Source organism: Drosophila serrata, unplaced genomic scaffold (genome assembly GCF_035046125.1).
Source record: "Drosophila serrata isolate PLE 108 unplaced genomic scaffold, ASM3504612v1 contig_184, whole genome shotgun sequence".
Lineage (NCBI taxonomy): Eukaryota > Metazoa > Arthropoda > Insecta > Diptera > Drosophilidae > Drosophila > Drosophila serrata.
The window spans coordinates 8,780,290-8,802,476 of NW_028257082.1; the positions used below are offsets into that span (position 1 = coordinate 8,780,290).

The 22,187-nt window shown below is 40.2% G+C and overlaps 3 protein-coding genes across 3 annotated transcripts in view; 1 reads left to right on the forward strand and 2 right to left on the reverse strand.

Moving 5' to 3' along the window:
• Sema2a (Semaphorin 2a) overlaps positions 1-12,017 on the reverse strand; it is a 40,713-nt gene extending 28,696 nt beyond the window's left edge. Inside the window, exons 1-2 of the mRNA XM_086828944.1 lie at positions 11,618-12,017; positions 8,414-8,570 (exon numbers count right to left, since the gene is read on the reverse strand). Coding sequence (XP_086685070.1) covers positions 8,414-8,504 — 91 coding nt within the window. The 5' untranslated portion in view covers positions 8,505-8,570; positions 11,618-12,017. The remainder of the gene's footprint in view (positions 1-8,413; positions 8,571-11,617) is intronic.
• A 607-nt stretch (positions 12,018-12,624) lies between these two features.
• Positions 12,625-15,384, forward strand: knon (knotted onions). The gene is made up of 2 exons (XM_020942835.2): positions 12,625-12,926; positions 13,095-15,384. Exons 1-2 carry the CDS (start codon positions 12,769-12,771, stop codon positions 15,268-15,270), a joined length of 2,334 nt encoding a protein of 777 aa, XP_020798494.2. The 5' UTR covers positions 12,625-12,768; the 3' UTR covers positions 15,271-15,384.
• Positions 15,385-19,591: 4,207 nt separating this feature from the next.
• Positions 19,592-21,859, reverse strand: S-Lap8 (Sperm-Leucylaminopeptidase 8). The gene is made up of 2 exons (XM_020942610.2): positions 21,521-21,859; positions 19,592-21,287 (listed from the first exon to the last, which is right to left on the reverse strand). Exons 1-2 carry the CDS (start codon positions 21,620-21,622, stop codon positions 19,791-19,793), a joined length of 1,599 nt encoding a protein of 532 aa, XP_020798269.2. The 5' UTR covers positions 21,623-21,859; the 3' UTR covers positions 19,592-19,790.
• Between the last annotated feature and the right edge of the window lie 328 nt (positions 21,860-22,187).

Genomic DNA, 22,187 nt, shown 5'->3' on the forward strand with positions numbered 1-22,187 from the left:
TGAATCTGCCATTCCATCCGAGATGGCCACTCTTCGTCCAGCTTCATGGTTTTCTAATCCCTCAGCCGTCCATTTCACTTCATTTTCATTATGTCAGATTAGAGCAAAAGTTAAACATTTTCCAGCAACGAGCTGCTGCATATTTGTATTAGCCAAGAATTGAATTTAGTTTTGCATATTTGAGATGCTCTCAACAAGATAACTGACCATTGTCTGGAGTTGGTTTGTTTTGATGGCAATGGCAATGGACCCCCACCACCTCATTAGGAAAAAGTTGGGAAAATAATGAAATGCTGGTGCATACTTAAAAGGAGCCAAGGGAAATTCCTTTCAGACTTGCCATTATTAATTGCACAAACACAAATACAAAGTACAAACAGATATTCTGACTCGGCGGAGTTGCTCCTGCGATTGTTATTGTTACATTTAGAAGGAGACGGTCCCTCCCCTGTCTGATTGCGACTTTGAGCAAACAAAGGATTGCTCCTTTGTTGCCATTAAGTAAGTAGGCTTACTAAGTTGCAGCCGCTGCCGTTTTTGTTCAAAAATTAAGCGCATTAAAATCGGTTCGATGCGAAAGGTGCTTCTTGCCTGCTTGGCAATGGGAAAAGCGGAACCGGAAATGCCAAAAGGCATTGTCTGACACTAGAAACGAATTCCCTTTTGTATTAATAACAAAAGCATTGTTTAATCGAAGGATTTATAGTCCAACAGCGATTTATTTTAAATAATATCCAAGAAATATATTTTAAGAACAATCAAAAGATCTTGAAATAAATAATAAGAAAGCTAAGAGAATACTTTTTAAGCTCATTATTATTAGGAATATAATGAAATTATTATAATTTCATTAGGATTATAATGAAAATATAAATTTTTTACCATAAGTATTTGCTTAGGAAACTTTTATAAAATTTAGCTACATATCTTGTTAATATTTCCAACTAAAAAAATGCAATTTAAAACTTAAGTGCTTGCATCAAGGACCTGCAATGCTTGACACTACAGGACACGCTCTTTGGCAAAGTCAAGTGCAAAATAAGCAAGTGCAAAGTTGATAAAAGACGATGGAGGAGTTGGCCTGAAGGTGGAAATGTGCTGCTGCACGTTAAGTATTATCAATTTACAGCTAACATCGCCTGATTGCCGAACAGCACACACAAAAGGTGAGGCCAGGCAGGAACCAGAATCGAATGCTGGGCGAAACTCGATTCCCCGGGAAAGGACACACTTGATCCAATTGGCCACTTGAGCTGCCGTTTGCCAGGAGCTTTTTTATGGCTCATTGCATTCCCAACTAAGTATGTATGTATTGCAGACAGAGTCTTGTTTGTTCAGTTGTTTGATTGTAAACTGGTGCATTTTTCATATAATTTTAGTTTACAGAAAATAGTGAAAGAAACAGATATCAATTGTGTTCCTTATTTTGAATTTTTTAAGAAATCAAAGAAAATTTAAGATTTTTGATTAACTATTATTTTAAAATCATAGTAAATTCTTATTTTATTATCACAAGTATTAACTCTTTGTCAAGTTTGGCTTTTATTGAGTTAATTTTAAGTTATTTTTTAACTTCTTTCCCATTAATCTTTTATTATAGTAAACAAAATTAATTTTTTTTTTGAGAAAATCCTTATAACAATATTACTTTTATCTCTCTCTCTGTACAAATTCCCAGCTTCAAGTTGAAGTTCGAGCCCGGTTTTCTGGCTTTTCCTTTTTTCCGGCAGTCAAGGCAAGGCAAGGCCACTCACTGGGGAGCGCATATCCACATGCCACATGCAATTGACGTGCTAAGTAACTGTGTCTATGCCACCCAGGGCCCAGGATCCAGGACCCATAGCCCGAGAACCCTTCGCCATTATCCTGCATATCCTATGTATATATCCTATACGTGTCTCTGGCTCATTTGCCTTCGCTCGCTTTGCTACTCTAATTTTGCAATGCTGTAGTACGTACTTCTCCTTTTTCGTATGTCTCTCAAATGAAAAGACATATGCACTTGTCTTCTGTGTGTGTGTGTGTGTGTGTGTTGTTTGCTTTTGGTGTTGATTCCCAAAAGTATTTTGTATTTCCCATTGTTGTTGGCTTGTTCTTGCCTAACAATTTCCATCAAACTGTCTGTGTTTCTGTCCCGTTTCCCTTCTCCAACGGGTTTTTCTTTTGTTTATTTGGAGTATTTGTAACGAAGCTTTGGAAGTTTTCTTTTTGTGTTTTTTATGTTTGTCGGGGTATAAAAAGGGCACACTTCAGTTTCAGTTTTAGGATATTCGAAACAAAGAGAAAATTGTCCAAAAAGGATCGAACAAGAAGAGCTAAGATTTATTTCCATTTTATACAGTTGTTTTATAGAATTTACCTGCAAAACTAACACCTTAATATATTTAATTGAAATATAAGAAAAATGTAATCCCATTGTAACATTTACTGTACTTTACCCACCTTTAATCCTTTATTTTCTTTTGAGTGTATATGGAACACTGCTGCATATTATCGTTCATTATCAACTATGCATAATTATAAGGCAGCAATGAGGAAAAACCAAAATCAAAATAATTATTATTTTGGGCCCGGCCTCGAGCATTTCCAAAGTTCAAATTGAAATCCAGCCAGGGTTCGTTCGTTCGCTCTTTGAAGTGCGAGGAAAAAGCCTCAGGAGCTGGCCAAAAGTTTTTCGCCGGGCTTGTTTCAGCCGGAAATTTCAGGCCGTCGGGCATAGCTCAAATGACTCATTAAATTCTTATTTTTTTTTTTTTTGCGGGTTCTCAATTTTATTTTTTTGGGGAATTTTCCGAAACACTTTTCTCTATGCAAAAATTTTCACTTTGCTTCGCTTTCAATTTATTTCTCTACACGGGACAGATGCCAGCGACAATTTACAGGACTCTGGGCACTGGGAAAGCTGCAAAAAGGCAGGGGGGAGTGTAGGAAAAGATCCAGTTTGAGGGAAAACCATGGGAGGAGGAGATGGGAGGTGGAGGTACAGTGGTCCAGGGACTTCGTGCCATAATAAAACGCTCACTAACACAATTAAACGGGCTTTGCCGGGGTAAAAATGAATGTTAAGCAAACATGACAAGGCTTTTAAGTTTATGGAGCTACCCAAACCCTCGGGTATCCGCCCCTCTCCATTTTCCATCTGTGGCGTAGACTAACATGCTCTCGTTTTTCCAGGGGGGGGGGGGGGATGGAAAAACTGCTGCACTTACTGTCACTTTTCATATGCAAAGCGCCGTACGTCTGCCGTTAATTTAATAACATGTAACATTTTGCACAGGATAAGGTCCTGGGTTGGGCGGTCTACAAAGTGCCCAATTAGAGGGGGAAATTTTTGGGGTGTGTGTCCTTCTCCACACCGTTTACTTTTTCCACAGTCCCTGCATTTTGCAATAAATATCCAAAAATGGCAATTGCCAAACTGAAACTCAAACACACACAGAGAAACGCGGATGCGAACGATTTGGCAAGCGTTTTTGGCTTTTGCGGAAGTTCGGCGAAAAATCGTTGACAAGCGACAAAACACTTGACAGCGTCAGCAGAGCCAACAAAAAAAAAAAAAAGGAAGGGGAAAAGAGGAAAAAATTGTAGAGGAAAATGGAGCACAACAAATAAAATCACAGCTAGAAAACAGCAAAGAATGCCAAAAGAAGTTAAAACGAAGCAAAAGATAAACAAGCCAAGAAAGTTTCAGGTGAATCAAAACACGGAATACCTCTTTGGGGCAATTTATGAATGCATACATTTAATAAAGATTTATGAATAAATTGGAGTTTGGGTAATGAATCAGTTCAATACATTATCTTAAGAAACTATAGCATAAACAAGTTAAGTCACATAACTCACACGTTTGCTTTTAAATTTAATTAAATGTGAGTTTAAGCACCACAAAGATGCAAATTTAATTAATTAAGAGCCCAAGTGAATTAGAAACTTCAATTAAAATGCCTAAGGTAAGGTAAGGTATTAAGGTTTTAGAAATCAACTTGATTAATCACACATTTCCTTTTAAATTTAATTAAATGTTATGTCATACATCAATAATATACAGATTAATAAAGTTGATGGTCTTAAAACCCAATATAAACTCATAATATTATATACAGAAAATACATACAAAATACGAAAGTAAACCAAACATATAATTAAAATAGGTCATGCTTTAAAATCTCATAATATATATTATAAACACTTCATTGTGTCTTTTCGTGACCTTAACTATATATTAATATATAGAATAACAATCCGCATATACCCCAAAAATCACACGGTATCAACACGTTCGAAATTTTGTGGTGCAAGCAAACCTGAGTGCAAAATGTGTGAGAAAGCTGGACCGGCGGCAAACAAAAAAGCAAGCAACAAAAATGTGTAAATGTGCAATCAAATGAAAGAAAACCAATAATCGAAAAATGCCAATGCAGCGTACACACACACACACACACACACAGAGAGAGAGGATAGCCTGGGAATTATTGGCTCTGATAGAGGGATATAAGGTAAAGGTGTAACCAAAACCATGAGAAATGCACTAAATAAAACATGAAATTGCTAAAAAACAAAAATGTGGACCATGTGAGCGGCACAAGGATGTCAGGTTGCTCCTTCCTTCCTCCTCCGGCTGCCAAAGGAATTTGCAGCTATAAATTGTTGTCGCCAAAAAATAAAAAAGAGGAAAGTGGTGTATATAGAGAAGACTTGCCTCCCGGGAATAATTGTGCAGACAATAAATCAAGTTGAGCAGCGGCAAGTGGCAAACAAAAGGATTTTTTCAATTTGCTAAGGCAACAAACACACAAAATAAATGATAATAGCCACAACGAACAACTATTGTTGGCCAAGTGTTGCTGCTTTTTTTTTTGTTGTGTGCGAAATGCGAGACGACAGGCAGGAAGCCGGAAGCCACAAGCCAAAATGTCAAAATGCTAAATATTAATCATCATTATTTCAATCAACATTTATTAACATGGACTTTGCATTAGCACATAATGTATTTTTGACCTTTTGTCAGCTCCAGAGGGTTATATATCCTTTATACTAACCCCATACCCGTGGGGGGGAGGGAGTCGACCACATTTTCAATTTTGCCACAAGGGTCAGAAGCAAAGAGGCAGTCAAGGAAGAGTCACAAAGGCCGTGGCCCATTCGTTTGTCTTTTGCGGCAAATGTGAATGTGTCTGTGTCTGTGTATCTGTATCCTTTGCCCCCCTTTTTTGGCATTTGTGTGTACTCCAAATAAGGGGAAGCCCCCAGCTAAAGGCATTCCCCTTGGCCCCAAAAACCATTCCACAGTCATTTCAAACTCGATTTCAGTCATTTGTCTTTTGTCATATTAATAATTCCCTTTTATTATTGCCACCATGATAATAAGCTGTCTGCTATGACCGTTCCACTCGAACATCCCCCTCATCATCCCGAAAACATTTTCCATTATCCCGACTTTTATAATTTCCCCATCGCAGCGGAAAAAGGTGCGCGTTCACCTTTTTTGTCCCGCTCATTAATAATAATCTAAGGGTGCAGGGCAGGTTTCGGTTGGGGAATGCTGTGTACCCTTCCCTTATTTTCCCCAATTGGAAGAGGTTCGAGTGCTGCATTGTCCACTGAAACAAAAGTCACAGGACTGGGCTTTTTTTCTGTCCTGCACTGGGAGAAATCTGAGAGAGTATCGATAAGAAAAAGGGAAACAAATTTGGAATAGATTAAACCTAGATTTTAATTCGGAAAGCTGTTCCATGTTAGTTTTTATTAGGTAAATAAATCAGCATACTCCATTTAAAATAAAACAACTATTATTTTTTTAGTTTTTTTTTTTTTAATTTTTTACCAATGTTACACCTTATAAAATAAAATCAGAGAATTTTTTTTTGCCGGAAATGGCTGGATCGATTTGGCTTTTAATGCTGATCAAGAATATATATTATAAATCAATCGGAAACGATTCTTTCATGGTATAAAAAGCTTCTGAATAAAATGATAATACCCTTCAAGGATTTTTAATATGGTAAATATCTTGCCTTGGCTTATATTTATATTATTGCCTTAAGATAAACTAATATAATGCTTTAAATATTATATTTTTATAATATATTTTTCTATTATTTCAATATAAAGAAGCTCAATGTAAACTTCTTTTATAGAAGTATGGTTTTTATAATAAGAAAATTAACATAATAACTTATTTATAAAAGTGTAGCATGAAAAATGAATAAATTATTATACATTTTCTGACTCTGACCTGACACTTTCCTCCAAAAACCCCTAAAAGCACAGCTCTAATCAATAATGATTTAATAAGCAATTTTTTGTCCAGTGCACAGACCCTCAAGTTGTTCTCTTCAAGTCATTAATTTTCATCTGTTGTCTTTGGTGTTGCTGTGTGCATCCCTCTTTTTTTTGTATTTTCATTTATATATATTTTTTTTCTGCAGGCAAATCATCTTAAGTATTTTCTCGTTGCGGTTCGCTTTGTAATAGATCATTAATAAGAAGTGAAAAATTCCACAAATGCTGGGGCAAAGTAATATTAATGCAGTCAAGTGAGTTATTTACTAATTTGATAGATAACCGCAAAACTTCCCAGATGAAGCTTAAGAAATGCTTCTGCTTTTCTGCTGCTGCTGTTGTGCTTCGTGAAAACTTTTAACGCAAGTTTCATTGTTCAATTACGAGTGGAGTGTGTGTGTGTTTGGGATGGATGTGAGTGATGCTAAAGACAAAAGGTGGAAGGACTTGAAGTTGTTGTCAGCTTGTTAGGCAAAAGTTCCTTCCCTCAGATACAGTCAAAAAACGAGTCCTTTTCGAGTATGGCCAAACAAAACGCAAAAGTTTACAGTGCGAGTGCATACATATGTGCGTCTGTGATTCGATTAGCTTTTGGGGTTAGCACACAAGTTGGCTTCATTCAAATCAAAACCAAAAACCACAAAATATCAAGTGTGCCTGGCAGAGGCAAAGGATCCTAACTTGATTTGCAATTATTATTGTTTAACAAGAAGCATAAGCCGACACTTATCCCAACTCACATACACCCAGCTTCAAGCAGCTTCCTGTTGTTGTTATTATTATTATTGTTGATATACAAGAAGAAGAAGCCCTATGTGCCGTGCAGGAAAATTTTCAAATATTTGAAAGCCTTCATCATCATCCGACTTCTGCCAGGACTCGCACAATTGTTGCTCCAGCAGCAGCTGGCAAGGACGAGAAGGGAGGAGCGGAGATGGGCATAAATCCAATGACAGTGGCAGAGAGACCAATGTCATCTTATTTTAGGCAAATGATAAATTGACAAATTTATTTGGGTCACAGCCAGGGCACATTCATCATCATTTGCAGGAGGATTTTCCATCGGGCCACAGGGAAATTGAAAATTTCTCTCTGTCGCCCGTTGCGTATTTTCTAGGTATACAATCTTCTTTTTTTTTGTGTTTGTTGGTAAGAGAGTCGAGAGTCCTCCCACTCATAATGGAGTTTGCTGGCCAAACGAACAACAACTGACACTTTTGCCTAATGCTAATGCAGTTATAATGAGCTCTAAGCCAATTGGATTGGATGTCCCTGTCCCTGATTTGGGTTGAGGCAAAGTCGGAGTCAAAGTCGTAGCCGAAGTCAAAGTCCGTGAGGCCCTTCCTTTGGACATTTGCATAATTAAAATTGATGTTCATGCCGTACTACTAGCAGCTCTACTTCATCCCCCTCGACTTGTTGTCCATTGTTTATTTATAATCCCAGCAACTAGTTCGCTGATTGAGTTGCCCAAGTTGAGGAGCGCATAAATTTGCATTATAGATCGACACACAGGAATGACTGAGGAAGTACACTAATAGAAAAACATATATAGTAAATCAGGAAAGTCATTCTTGCCCACTAAAATTCGTTAATTAATTAACATGTTAAATTCTATCAAGGAAAGAGGTTTTAAGCTGAGATTCATTATACTACAAAGACTCCTAATTTATAGAAATTCCATACTCTTTAAACATTAATGTAGCATTAGGGTTATTATTCTTACTTTAAACAAATACCACACTTACTTAGTTACCACTTTACATAAATGAAAAGTCTTAAAAGTTGAGATACATTCATAATATCTTACAAAGAACACTCGAAAGACATTTAATAGAAATGATTTAATTTAACATTACTTTAATGACTTTAAGATGTAATTCGATTTTGTATTAATTCATTAGTTAAAGTAAGAATTTATTAGTAAAATTCAAACCCATTTTTCACTGTGTATATTCATGTAACGAAGGCCCTGTTGTTCTGACCTACAATGTATCTGCATGCAACATTCGTGCTGCAATTTCTTTTTGCATAATGCAAGAGAATGTTCAGACGGCAAGCCCAGGTTCAATCAGGTATCCAGCGACAGGTGAGCATAGACTGTGAGATACCCTATTTTCCCCTCACTTACCTGGTGATAGTTCCTCGGTGACTGCCTGAATTTGTGAGAGAAATAGCAGAAGGCAACTGCCAAGCAGCAGCCATTGTGCTCGATTGCTCATGGTGAGCAAAGTTTCCTTTTTTTTTGGCAGTCAGTTAACAGACGGTTTTTTGCTTCAAATTGGATCCTGGAATGTTTAGCAAGAAAAATATAAATGAATTATTAATAAGATATCAAGCTTAAGCAGGGAAAATGCCTCAAGAATAAAGGAAATCAATTAGAAATGTTTACCCCATAATAGGGGTAAACTACCAACTTAGGTACAAACTCTATATAAAGTCTGTGGAAATTGTTATCCCTATGGGTAGCTATATACATATATCTTTCGACAGCGTAATTTGCCAGCGAAATCGTTAAGATTTCAGTCATCGAAGGGGCGTCAGTTCCCAACGCACATTATTCACTGCCTCCGCTCGCGCCGCCAAGTATGCAACGTCATGCGGTGTGGCAAGGGCAATGGCAATGGCAATGGACGATGAAGGACTCAACGATGAAGCAAGCAATGGATCCATGGATCCAGAGAGTGAAGCCACTGCCACTGAAGACCACGACCTCTCCGTTGAAGGGGGCGTGCCCGGGAGCCACACGTCAAACACATTCATCACGAGTGCCAGAGTGACAGATGGCAAATGCGCCTACGGCCTCGTTTGTCCGCCAGCTCCTGAGCATTATCCTTGGTCCAGTTTGGTCCCTGACAACCCAGAGTCGGGCAAGGGCAAAAGAGTACAAAATGGAAATTTTTTCCAATTATTGCCATCGGAGGTGGCGGCGTCAACAGAAAAAAAGGAACATTTAACGCTTTAAAGTGTGACAATACCCATATTTCATTCAGCACTCAGACCCGAGATTCATGGATTCATCAATAACTAATTGCACAAAATTTTGAGTGACGTCCGCACTTGATCAAAAACTCATTCTGTCACCCGCATGTGGACACGAATCCAATAACGAAAGTATGTGTACAGTATATATATATATAGGATATATATACAATATATTCTAAGTAGTGCAATATGTAATGTGGTCACATCTGGGGCTGACATGATTTTGGCATTAAAACGAAAGTCATTTCTGCCAGTGAGAGGGAGTGAAATAACCTTTTCATTTTGTGCTCGCCGCCTTCAAAAATGTTTTCCATTTTTCGGCAAAAACTTCACTTTTATTTTAGACTGACAGCAGCTGTTGAATAATTACGCATACAGAAAAGCTCGCGGACAGGCTAGGGTTAGGTATACAGTGTCGGAAATAAGTTTAAGGGCAGTCTAAAATAATTTCAAAGCAATCAAGATAAAATAATACAAGATTTCGATAATTATGTATGAAATATGATATCAAATCCTTGAGAACTTCAACAAAATGTTACCTATGATATATTCCCAGGACCTCCCAAGTCTCCTTAACAATTTCCTAGGCCTTTTGATATTTCTCTTAGGACTTACGCCCGCGAAACGGACTGTAAGAGGCACCATATGCCAGCATATGACCCAAGACACGGCTCAGCGGCTCCCATCAACACTTTCAATTTCAAAAGGAAACTTTTGGGGCCACAACCGACCACACACACACACACACACACATACTCCTATATGGGGGTTGGAATTTTTAGAGGTGAGGGACGTCTAGAGGATTGGCAAGGTTTTACGAGGTCCTGTTAACCGCGGGTATTTACACTAAGTCTAATGAAATGTTTAACAAGCACTTTGCTCTGCGCAAATCCCAATGACCCATAATATTAGCATAAAATCACTTGCCACTGCGGAGAAAAAGGGGGCAGAGCCAGCAGCAGCACCTACCAACCTCCATAAATAAGTAGTTTGGGTGTGTGCTCATGGTGTGCCCATGGTGTGTGTGTGTGTGTGTATATGTTGGGGTAACTACTTGCTAGTCAGGCTGCGTGGCTTGACACGCTCTATGGCGAAAATGCGGGCCTCAGCTCGGGGAAATTTTCATTTAAATTGCACACTTTAAAAGTTTTGCCCCCCCCCCCGCTTCAACCCAAAAAGGGGGCAAGGAAGGGCTTAACAAAGCACCGACATGGCCTACGGATATACATATATATATATATATATAGTATGTATACTATATATATTTTGCCATTACGATGCATATAAATTTTTATGTTGGTCCATACTTTATTTGTTTCCTGGCGGCCGGCATTTGGTTTCTGGGGGTTTTAACCCTCCTCTGCTACCAAAAATAAATTACATTAAAATTCTAAGCCATCAGCCGGCGCCCGCGAGCTTTGGGAAAATTTATTTTTCCACATTATCCGCCGCTTGCCGCAAAACTCTATTTTCGTTTTGGGTCGAGAATCGTCGAGGATCTGGCTGTCCAGACAAGTTGTAAAGTATCATTCGAGTCAATTAGTTCATTTGCAGAATTTTCATTTCGGTCTAACAGAATTTTGATGAGTTTCATCAAGTTTTTTTTTTTTTCTAAATAAATTTGAGCCTGAAATTGAGTTAAGCGAAAATGTTACCATGGCTATTACGTGGTTTTTCATTTGTATCCTGTAATTACATTTTTTAGAGGGATTTTTTATGCTGGCTTAAAATTTGGAGGGATCTAAAGAGGTTTGAGGGGTTAAATCTTGATAGTCACACCCAACTGTAGTTCTTATAGAAATTGTTGTTTAAATGGTAAATATATTGTAAATAAATTTATGTACAATTAAACTAAAAGAGCAAAAAATATATGACTTAGAAAGATATTAAAAAAGTATTAACATAGCATTAATATTAAGTTTTAAATCACTTCAAAATATTTGTAGCAACGTAAGGATCTTTTCGAATTAAAATACTTTTTTAAAGCTTAAATGTTATTTTTTTATGTTTTTTTTTAGAAGCATATATAATATTATTCTTATAACATGTTCTATTTTATATTTTATTTTGCAAATCATTTTAAAGTATATATTTTAAGTCCTTTCTCCTATTATGACTTTATTTTCAATACAATTTCTTATTTATTCTTATATTTTCAGAATGTTTTTCCCTGCCATATTCATCACAAATCCTTGCACAGGTATGTCCTTTATCCTCCACATCTTCACACTCATGTGTTTGTATACATATACACACTTAAACAAGCACATACACAGGCACAATTTGCACTGACTTTTAGGATAAATAAATGACATAAACATTCACATCTTAACTTCAGATATTTACTTACCTAATTAAATAACTGCCTTGAGTTCAAAATAATGTTTATTAAACCATAAATCGGATTGTTTAGTTTTTGTTTTTTATGGTTAGAATGAATGGAAAAAATGTAAACACACTCTTGTATGGTACACACAAACACGCGAAAAAGGAACACGAATGTTTTTTCCGAAGTTATTAGCGTTTCTCAAAGGATTTCAACGCAATCACAACCATTGACCACTATTTAGATGGTTAAATAATGTATTACACTCGAGTTTTTAATGTTTTTAATTGGGGAAAATAACAAAAAACCACGAAAAATTCACAGACGCTAGAAATTTGCTGACAAAACGGAGCAGACAAACTCTCGCTCTCTCACTCTCACGCCGTTCCCTTTGCCATTTCGTTTCGTCCTGCGGCAGAGAGAGAGCCAAGTCAGGGCAGCTGTTCGAAAAAAGGACCTTCGGGAGGGCAAGGAGCGTTGCCGAGAACTGTCAAATTGACAGCTGAGAGTCGAAAGAGCGCAGGCGCTGGCCTCGTTCCATTGCCATTTCGTTTCCAGGACCTCCAACTTTTTGGCAAGGGTTGGTCCTGCGAGAGAAAAAACAAGAAGAGAGAGAGAGAGAGAGAAAGCGGTTGACAATTACCTGGAGAATTGGCATTAGCCCATTTTCGTTGCGTTATAAATTGCGTTTGTCACTTTGGAGCATTTTCCTACCTCGACACACGGCTAAGGGTGTGATTTTACATTTCCCCCCCTCAATACCAAACCAGGATCTCAGCCCCAAACCAGATCCTTGCCATTACATTTAACTTTCCTTGAGCAGAGTCTGTGCTGCTGCCTTGGAATTAATTTTCGATTTTATTGTCAGTTAGTCAAACGCCAGGACTTGCCTGGCTGTCGCTGCGTCTGACTCTGATTTAATTGAAACTGCATGAATATGCAATTTCGGGCTATAAATTGAAATGCTTCTGCTGCTACCTCTGCTTTCTCCCCCCTTTTTTTATGGCTTTTTTGGAATTTTCACTTTTAATGGCACTCAGTTGGCTGCCTGGTTGCCTTCATCTACACATCTACAAAATCATATATATGCTTCTCAGTAATAGAATAGACTAGATTCCAATGTAAACACAACATATACTCAGGCATTAAAGAAGTACAGGCAAAGAAAACTCAGGATGTGGGAGAAACTGGTGAATTGCATCAAAGGTGGAGCCGGTTCCAGAAAGAAGAAAGGCTGCCAAGGGGTCAACCTGGCAGAGTTGATGAAGCAGGTGCCTCCGAATCAGCTAAAGCAATTCAAAATATTTGCCAAGAAGCATGAAGAGTACAAGGAGTAAGTTTTGAAAAGCTTTGAGAAATATATAAAGAGATTTTAGTTAAAGAAAAGAATTCTTACGATTGAATAGATAGTTAATAGTAAATATTAGATAGATTTTTATTATTATAAAATTAATTTGCTACACTCTTAGTTTATAAATGAAAACCTTATCCCCCCACCAAGGCGCGTTCGCAAGTATCCCGAATCCTTGCCGGCTATCGATTGGAGTTACTATCGCCAGAATGTGCGTCCAGAGTTCGTTAACTGGGTTCGAACCTATGAGACCAAATACGACAAGCTACATTCCCTCTTTGAGAATCGGCATGCAATTGTGGATCACAAGCGTTACTTTGAATTGGTCGACAAGGAATCGGAGGTGGTTCGACAGGAGATTCTTGAATACAAGGCTGCATCGAACGAAAGAATTAGGGAGTATCAAGAGCAGCTTGAATTCCTGTCGAGCCTTAAACCCTACGACCAAATGACCATGGAAGAATTCTGCTGTGCTCGTCCCCTCTTGGCTCCTGATTTTATAAACAAGCCCACTTTTTGGCCCCACACACCGGAGGAGCAAATCCCTGGACCATCGGATCCAGCAGCAGCTGCTGCTCTCCACGAAGACGAGCCAGAGCCACCTGAGCCGCCAAAGAAACCACCGCCGTCGCCGCAGCTGGAAGCTAAGCCAGCTCCTGAGAAACCAGCAGCTGTGGCAGATGCACAAAAACCTTCTGGCGAAATGGTCGAACAAGCTTCTAAATTGATCAAGGATTTATTTGAAAAAGCCACTGTTTTGTTTTACATTGTAAAAGAGAAAATGTCCGTAATTGCCAAGGATGTTCAGAAGAAAGCCGAAGCCGCAAAAGCTGCTCGAGCCGAAGCTGCAGCCAAATCATCAGATCCTGACTCAACTTCTTCAGCTTCCTCAAGTCAGAAAACACTGGACAGCTTTTCAGAGCGGGACTCGAAGCCCAATATCTGCAATCAGACTATTATTCGTTCCGGAGAGGATGAAGGGAATCCGGAGATTAAAGCTCGACACACAGACCTATCCATCGAGGCAGATCCTTGCGAAGCCGAGGACGAGAGGATTCGTCAAAAGGCCAGAGATCTGGAACGCCGTCGTCAGAAGGAGGAGCAAAGGGAGTGGGATGAAATTTGCCGGAAGGTCCCTGATCCTTGCAAACCCAAGGATCCTTGTGAATCGGTGGAGAAAGAACCCGTCTGCGAAGCTCAGCCGGATCCTTGTGAATTGAAGGAGGAAGAACCCATCTGCGCGGCTCATCCAGATCCTTGTAAGGTCAAGAAGGATGAACACATCTGTGGGGCTCAACCAGATCCTTGTGAAGTCAAGGAGGTGGCACCAGTTTGCGATCCTTGTGAATCCATGAAAGAAGAAGCCGTTTGCGAGCCTCAACCAGATCCCTGTAAGCCCAAAGAGGACGAATCCTGTACTGACGAGAAGGAAGACTCTGATCCCTGTAAATCAAAATCCAAAGACACTGAAGACTCAGGAGAACCCAAAGAGACCGAACAGGTCTATATTTCGATATCGGAATGCAGCAAGGAAGTTCACAAGAAGGAGCAGGAGCAAAAGAAACCCGGAGATAAGCCCAAGGAATGCGCATCGCTGACAGAGAAAATTGAGGGCAAAGACCAGAAATTGATAATGGGCCAACAGGTTCCCGAATTCAAGGATCAAAAATGTGATGAAAAGGCCACCATGGGTGGCATCGTCGATGTGGGTCATGTCTATACTGATCCCAATCAAATTGTTCAATTGCTGACCCAAGAAAAGGAGGACAAGGAGGCCAAGGAGGCCAAGGAGGCCACGAAGGCCAAGGAGACCAAGGAGGCCAAGATCCAGACAACGGAGGAAACTTGCATTAAGGATGCCGTTAAGCCTGTAGATGGCAAGCCCGTTACCATTTATCCCAGGCGCCAGATATCACCAAAAGCAAGGACCCCAGGTTCTAAGGAACCCGAAAAGTCACCCAAGGAGTTAGCTAAAGATGTGCATAGCATGGCCAAGGGTGCTGCTTCGCTGCTATCGGAGGCCTCCAACATTTTGGAGGATTTAAAGAATAGCAAAGAGGTGCGCATTGAGATCCTGGAACAGGCCTACATCAATGCCCAGCGACAGGCTCTCGGAGCACTGGCCGAGGCCTCGAAGGCTGTGAATGCTGCCAACAAGTTGGCCAAGAGATCAAGCGAGGCAACGGGTAAGGTCAGTAGCCAGGATCTGGAGGCTCTGGTCATGGCCGAGAAGCATGCTGTTATGGCCAAAATGCTGGCCAATCGTGCTGTTGCCTTAAAGGATGAAATTGCCCGGGTTCTCAAGGATCTGAAGAAGAAAGGATAATCTCTCTATCGTTATATATATGCATACATAAGTATTTTTCCAACGTTTTTGTACCCCACCATGTGTTCTATGTTGTTCGTATTAAATTTTCTGTTGCATTTTCCAGCGTTCAAAGTTTCCCTTTCATTTCGTAACATTACGTTTGTTTTTATGCAAATTTTATGCCCGGCCAGCTTTTGCTGACCAAAAGTTGGCGGCGGGCAATAAATTTTTCTTTTCCACCAGCTTCGGTTTTGCTTCTGCCGCTGCTACTGCTCCTGCTGAAAACTTTTCTATTTGGAATTAGCCAACAAAATGAGCTAACATGTGTGTGTGTTTGTGTGTGGCTTCGTAGATTGCATAATTATGCAAATTTTGTTGTTTTTCCACCCGCTACTTGAATGGTATAAAAGGGTATGATGTATAGAATTGGTAATTTGAATTTGAGATATTATTTTACATGATTTCCTATGGGTTAACGATGCCTTAATTAATATGGAGTGGTGAGTTTCGGTTAAGTTATTTGTTTAGAAATAATAAATTAAGTACTTTGTACTTACTGCTCAGCATAAAATACATTAAATTACATTTGAAATTCGAAATTACTTGCAAACATTTCCGAATGTAAGTCTAGAAAGAATATTATATATAATCGATGATAGAATGATTTCAATTAGCATTAAAGAACATTTAACATAAGTTCTTTGGAAATTAAAAATTATTTAAATGAAAAATTATTTAAATTAATAATTATTATGATAATCAATTTCTAAATCAATTATTACAGGATATTAAACTAGTCTTGGCACGACTTTGTAGCACCTCCATTTTTGGTTTGCTTTCCAAAAGCAGCGATTCTAAAAGTGTTGCCTACTTTTTGGCGCACCATTTTCGCAATCAAACACATTTGCATAATTAGCTAGTCCTGCGAGTGTGCGTGTGTGTTGCGTGTGTTGGTGCGTGCTTAATTCCAGTTTGATAGTTTGTTATAAGCTTTAAGCTGAAACACATTCCTTTTGTTCGCGCACAACAATGGCAAGGTCTGACAATGTAAACAGTCCGCTGAAATCCGGCTTTAATTTATGTGTATTCACGGCATATATACGCTTTTATTTAAATATATATAAATATATATATATATATTTGTAAACCTGAGCGGCGTTAAACAAGCCATATAAATTCAATTTGAAAGCGCTTTGTCTGGCGCTCTTTTGTGAGTCCTCATTGTATCCACCTTATCGCTTAATCGATTACGTAGGTGACAAAAACATTTTAACAGGTGGAGTGCCATGGGTCTAATGTACCCCTTGGGACACCTTTTCTGGACTCCTTGCGGCATTTGCATATTTATTTGGATTTTCAAACTGATTTGAAGCCCCTCCTCGGTGCAGAGGGTTAGTCGATTAAGCTGAAAAGGATTATTCATGAGCTACAAAGTGCTGTTGCCGGCTTAAAGCCGATGAAGACCCTTAAACTCCAGCAAAGCGAAAGCCTTAGCCAAGTTCAATGGAATTGGCCATTTGGCAGCATTTGAACAGCATTTTCCCCGAACCCGAACCCCGAACTTTTCCTGACTAGTTTCATGTGCTCGTTGACAATTTCCCGCTGTTTCTTGTTGCGGAAATATAAAATATTGCGCTTATGTTTATTGTTTTCTGTCTCTGGCAATTTTCAATCGAAATAGATTCTTTTCTTGGCCAAGGCAAGCTCGCTTTCGAGTTCAACTGGCAGTGACCCAAGCATAATTAAAAATCCTAGCCATTCCTTTTTCCATGATTATGATGATGATGGTGGGAGGAAAATAACTTTTCCTTTACTCGCATTACGAGTGTTTTTATTGCCTCCCCACTAAAGTCGTTTCTGGTATTTTGGTATGTGCAGCTGATTAACGGCCGGCCTTTATGGCTAGCTCAGTTTTTAATAGCCCAGCCAGGAATGCGCACAAAAGGGCCTAATTAGCGGCATTTAACTAAGCCGCATGTTTGGCGACGTGATCCTGATTATTACACCAACAACACGACCAGGCTCGAGCTCCTACTACGACTCCTGCTCCATAACCAGGACCTGAGCTCACCTGAGTGCCCACGCGACGACCCAGGACATTGAAAATGTAAATTTTCTGCTCGCGCACAGCAGGAGGAAACCTATAGCCGGTCTTGATTAGTGAACAGCGACTCTGGCTTCCCGTGTCCGTGTCCGTATCCACATCCTTGCTAGTATCCTTGTCCTGGCGCGTGTCCCTCCACACACACACATATACATATACATATATGTGTATATATGTATATTGGGGCAGACGCACCGGCACTCGTACCCCCACTTAACGACGTAGTTAGCGTTAGTTAACGTATGTACGTGATATCGTTAAACTTGGTCTAACGTTACCAGACCGCCATCGCATAATAAGTGTCTTATTAGTTATGCCAGAGTACGGAAAGAAATATGTAGGAGTTTTGAAGTCTTGAAAATAACTTTAAAATGTTTATAGTTTCAGCTTTAAGTAGCTATTAATTTTGCTAAGAAATTGCTTGCTTTTCTATGCTGATTTTCCAAATTATATTTATATTAATAAACAGCTAGCTTAAGATTTCTGAAAGGTTGTTAAAAGTCTTATTTAATAATCCAAAATATATTCTTTTCCTGCTAATATTTGTAGGTTGTTGATATTTTAATAATTATCAATATATATATCTCCGAATTTTTTCTCCCTCTGCATCTGGAGGGGCATCCTGTTCAAGCAACCTGAAGCCAAACCCAAAACCCAGTTTAGGACACGCATCGCCAAACTAGGAGACACTTTCCATGGCCCGGGGGCAAGCCAGCGTCTCATCAATGGGCGAATTCTGTTTGCTTGGCTCAACTGTTGCCCTGAATTTCAATTTGGATCTCTTTCCCCATATATGGGAGTGTGGTGTGTGTGTGTGTGTGTGTCTATTTAGAACAATATATACTCGTATTCGCCTCAATTAGCCAATTGCTGATGGTACTTCTTGTACCTAAGCTGCCTCGCTGCCAATTGGCTGGCATTTTCCTTGGCATCGATGGGTTTTAATTAATTCAAGGCAAATACTGAGACCAGTCGTTGTAAAGTTTGTTGGTGCGCGAAATTCTCTACGCAAGCAGGTCCTAAAATAACAAACAACCTGGAAATCTATTTTCCAAGATAAAATTAACGCTGCCGCGTCCTCGAGGTGTAGGGGTGGGGGAAATGAAAATTAAATTCCAAACAGCCGGTGGGCCCATTTCGTGGATGGAGGAATGGGACGTGTCCCAGGGATGGTGGTGGTTGTTTCGCCACGCTGTCCAGGTAATCGCCAACGTGTAGTATTTGCTTTTGGCGCTGCTTGTTTATTTTTTAATTTCCTTCCAATTAAGCAACAAACAAGATACCAAAAGCGAAACCGAGACTGCGATAAAAACGCGCAAGAATCAGCAAATAACAAAAAATAAAGTAAGAGAAGAAGGCACCAGAAGGAAAAATTAAATCAATTTGGGGGAGAACCTAAAATGAAAACATGCTGGAAAAATTCATTAAAAAAATCGAAGCTTTCCGGAGTACTAGTTGTGGTGATATTTCTTTTTTCTTTGTATTGTTTATACCCTTACAGGACATTTTAATTATAATCAGAGGTCCTAAAATTGAACTTTTGTATTTATAGTAAATAGTTTAATGACTACAAGCTTAGCTTATCAGCTTTACAATACTATAAAGAAGTAACCTGCTTAAAATCTTTATTAAATAAATCTTCTTTGAATGTAATTTAAAAATACCTATAGCTAATTTTCATAGACCCTAGCTGGAAGTTAGTTTACCTTCAGATCATCCATTTAAAATTATGCAAAGGCCTTGGCATTTAGAACTTTCCACAGAATATATATTAGCCCACCATGATGTGCGGAAAAATGGCGGGGAAAACCTTTGTCACGCACACATACACACTCACATACATATTGAGGTCTCAAAAGCGGCCCCCAAAACTTATCCCTGTGCATGTCATTACCTATGCAAAACATGTGCGCATTAATAAAGAATGTACGCCAAGGCACCCTACATCCCTCTTTTTCCAGCACGTACACATCCTGCGTTTCCTTGAAGCAATTAGGTCCTGTACCCAAATACCCGAATATGCTTGCTTTTCTTAGCACTAATTAGGCGCATATGAAAACGAGACCTGCCGGCCAGCACTTAGTCCTAGGCTAATGGAGGCCTATAAACGGGGCCTTAAAGGTAGGCCAAGAGGAACTGGAATTGTATAAAGATTGGACTATATGAGAATATAATGAAAACATAGCTAAAGCTACTTCAAATATAACCAATTTACGATCACAATATGATCAAACGTTTTCACTTTTTACAATTTTATTAGGCATTACCCTCTACATATCACTGATTCTTTTTTTCTGAATAATTACACATACTGACTATACAACACTCTTGTCTTGTTGCAGACAGGACGTCATTAAGGTACATAATCGGGGACAGCACACACACCAATTGGGAGACATCGCGGATCCCTCGTCAATACTCGTAGAAAGAATCATTATTTGCAGGCCATCTGGAATAGGAACTGAATGATGGAACGCGTGGGTCGTCCACTCATATGGTTCTTGAGTAAATAGGGTGGGACCCCGTGGTTGGCCAGCATTCCGGTGCCATGGATATCGAGATGCACCCAGTCGGAGCATGGCACCAGTTGGAAAAGCATGGCAGCGGCCAGGCAAGAGGATGCATGGCCCACGCCCTGGTTGCACATATCATAGGACTTGGTGGGGGCGACTAGTTTGCTGAAGTAATTCCAGAGGGGCATTCGCCATAGCCGATCGCCGGTGATGGTGCCAGCCTTCTGGAAATTCTTCCACAGGAATGCATTGTTTGTCCACAATCCCGTCGCCGAGGCACCCAATCCCATGCGCACTCCACTGGCCATTGCACCCACCTCCACCACCAGTTTGGGCTTTATCACCGACTGGGCATAGAGTAATGGATCGGCGAGGAGAACAGTTCCCGCCAAGGATGTGTCCTTAATCCGCAGGGTCTTGCCATTGAGCAGGGTCACCAAATCGCCCGGTTTCATGGCCATTCCCGATGGCATACTCTCGCATAGGGGCAACACAGCGGACACATTGATGGGCAGCGAAAGAGCAGCAGCCGCCCGAATGGCGGCCACACACACTGCAGCGCCCGAAACTGCTCCCCGATACTCATCCATGCCCTTGGATGGTAGCAAACACAGGCCGCCGCTGTTGAAGGTCAGCCCCTTGCCGAGCATCAGGATGGGTCGTTCCTCGGGCGAAGTGCCACAGTAGCTGATCTCCAGGATGATGGGAGGTTCGCACGATCCCTTGGCCACCATAAGAAAGGAGTTCAAATTCTGATTCTCGATCCAATCCATGGATCGTACCTCCACAGCCACGCCGCACGGGCACAAGGCATCGACGGTGGCCTGGGCAAAGATGGATGGTGTCATTTGATTGGCGGGCGTATCCGAAAGTCTCCTGGCCAGATTCTGGGACTCGGCCTTGAACAGGCCACGCGTCCATGCATCATGATCCGAGGATCCATATAGCTCCAGTTTTGGTATTGGCAATCGCTTGGATTTCCGCTGATTCATGTTGTTACGCCACACAGCCATGGCAGCGCCCTCGGCCGCCTGCTCCGGATACTCCATACCGTCCACGTGACAGATGGCGCAACCTTGCAACTGACACGCTCGGGCACCCACGGCAGCGCAAACTCGCACATTCTCCATGCCCTCTTCGATGACCTCTTCGGCATTGTAGGCGGCGCCTTCCTTGCCCAGGCCAACCACAGCCACACAGCAGAACTCTTTGTCCAAATTCTGGTAGAGTCGTCCGACTCCCAGCTCCCCATTGAGGCCAGACTCTTTGAGTAGCTCCGCTATTTTTCCGCCAGTGCGATCGTCGAATTTTTCACCGCCAGGTGAGAGCTTTAGGTTCTTGTCGCCTTCCTTGGCATACACACCGATTACCACGCCCTGCATGGGACCATTGGTGCCATCCTCGCATTTGTATCTAACCTGATGGAATAGGGATAAAGGATAAAGGATATAGGATATAGCATAAGCTAACAAAGAGTAGTAAAGATTTAAAGAAAAATATTCTAGATATTCATCATATTATCTATAGTATTTGCAAGCCATTCATCTTTCATTAAAAAGCAAGTGCGTTGCCAGTCTACAGATCTAGAATGCCTCACATTCTAGCTGGCGTTACTCATCTTGTTATTACAATGCCTTGAGCCTTAACTCACCTGCTGATGAAGTGGACCTTTGGCAAAGAATGTTGACCGCGGTGACCTCATCAATCCCATCATGGATCGGCGCAATAATAAAGCCACTTGAGAACGAGGCATTTTGCGTTGCAATTTGGATAAAGTTCGAGGGAAATTTTCACTTAATGTAGAATACGAAATTTCGGAAAGCGATCTAATCCGGCAAAGTAGAAATCAGTTCAGCAGCTGTAAAAAAAAAATCGTGAGCTTATTTAAAAAATTAAGCACAGTGTTAGCTCCGTTGAGCTGGAGTCGAGAAACTGAAATGACCGAAACTTTCGAAATCAACTGACACTTTGACAATTTTCACATTCAGTTTACTGGGATCCAAAACAAATTGGTAGTTGAAATATATTAAAAATTTGATAATTGAAGAATTTTGTTTGTATCCACCGACACTTGAAACTTTATGCGCTGATTAAATTTGCAATTATCGGCTACAACAAGTGCACTCCTGCCTGCGGCTTAATGAAAAAGTGAATCAGGGGCGGAGAAGGACGCGTAAAAATACCCGTGTGTATGTAAAAATTGCAACCAAGCCGCAGACGAAACACGTAAAAGCAATAAAGCAATAAATTGCCCAATTTGAAGCACTATTGTAGCCAATAATTTGCACAGCCACTTGGCCTGCTTCTGATGCAGAAGC

Bases quoted from the DNA above. Each gene is read 5' to 3' on its own strand.
- knon (XM_020942835.2), top strand. From the start codon at position 12,769: ATGTGGGAGAAACTGGTGAATTGCATCAAAGGTGGAGCCGGTTCCAGA. The intron at 12,927-13,094 runs GTAAGTTTTGAA...CCCCCCACCAAG, and splicing joins AAGCATGAAGAGTACAAGGA to GCGCGTTCGCAAGTATCCCG.
- S-Lap8 (XM_020942610.2), bottom strand. From the start codon at position 21,622: ATGCCTCGTTCTCAAGTGGCTTTATTATTGCGCCGATCCATGATGGGA. The intron at 21,288-21,520 runs GTGAGTTAAGGC...CTATTCCATCAG, and splicing joins AAGGTCCACTTCATCAGCAG to GTTAGATACAAATGCGAGGA.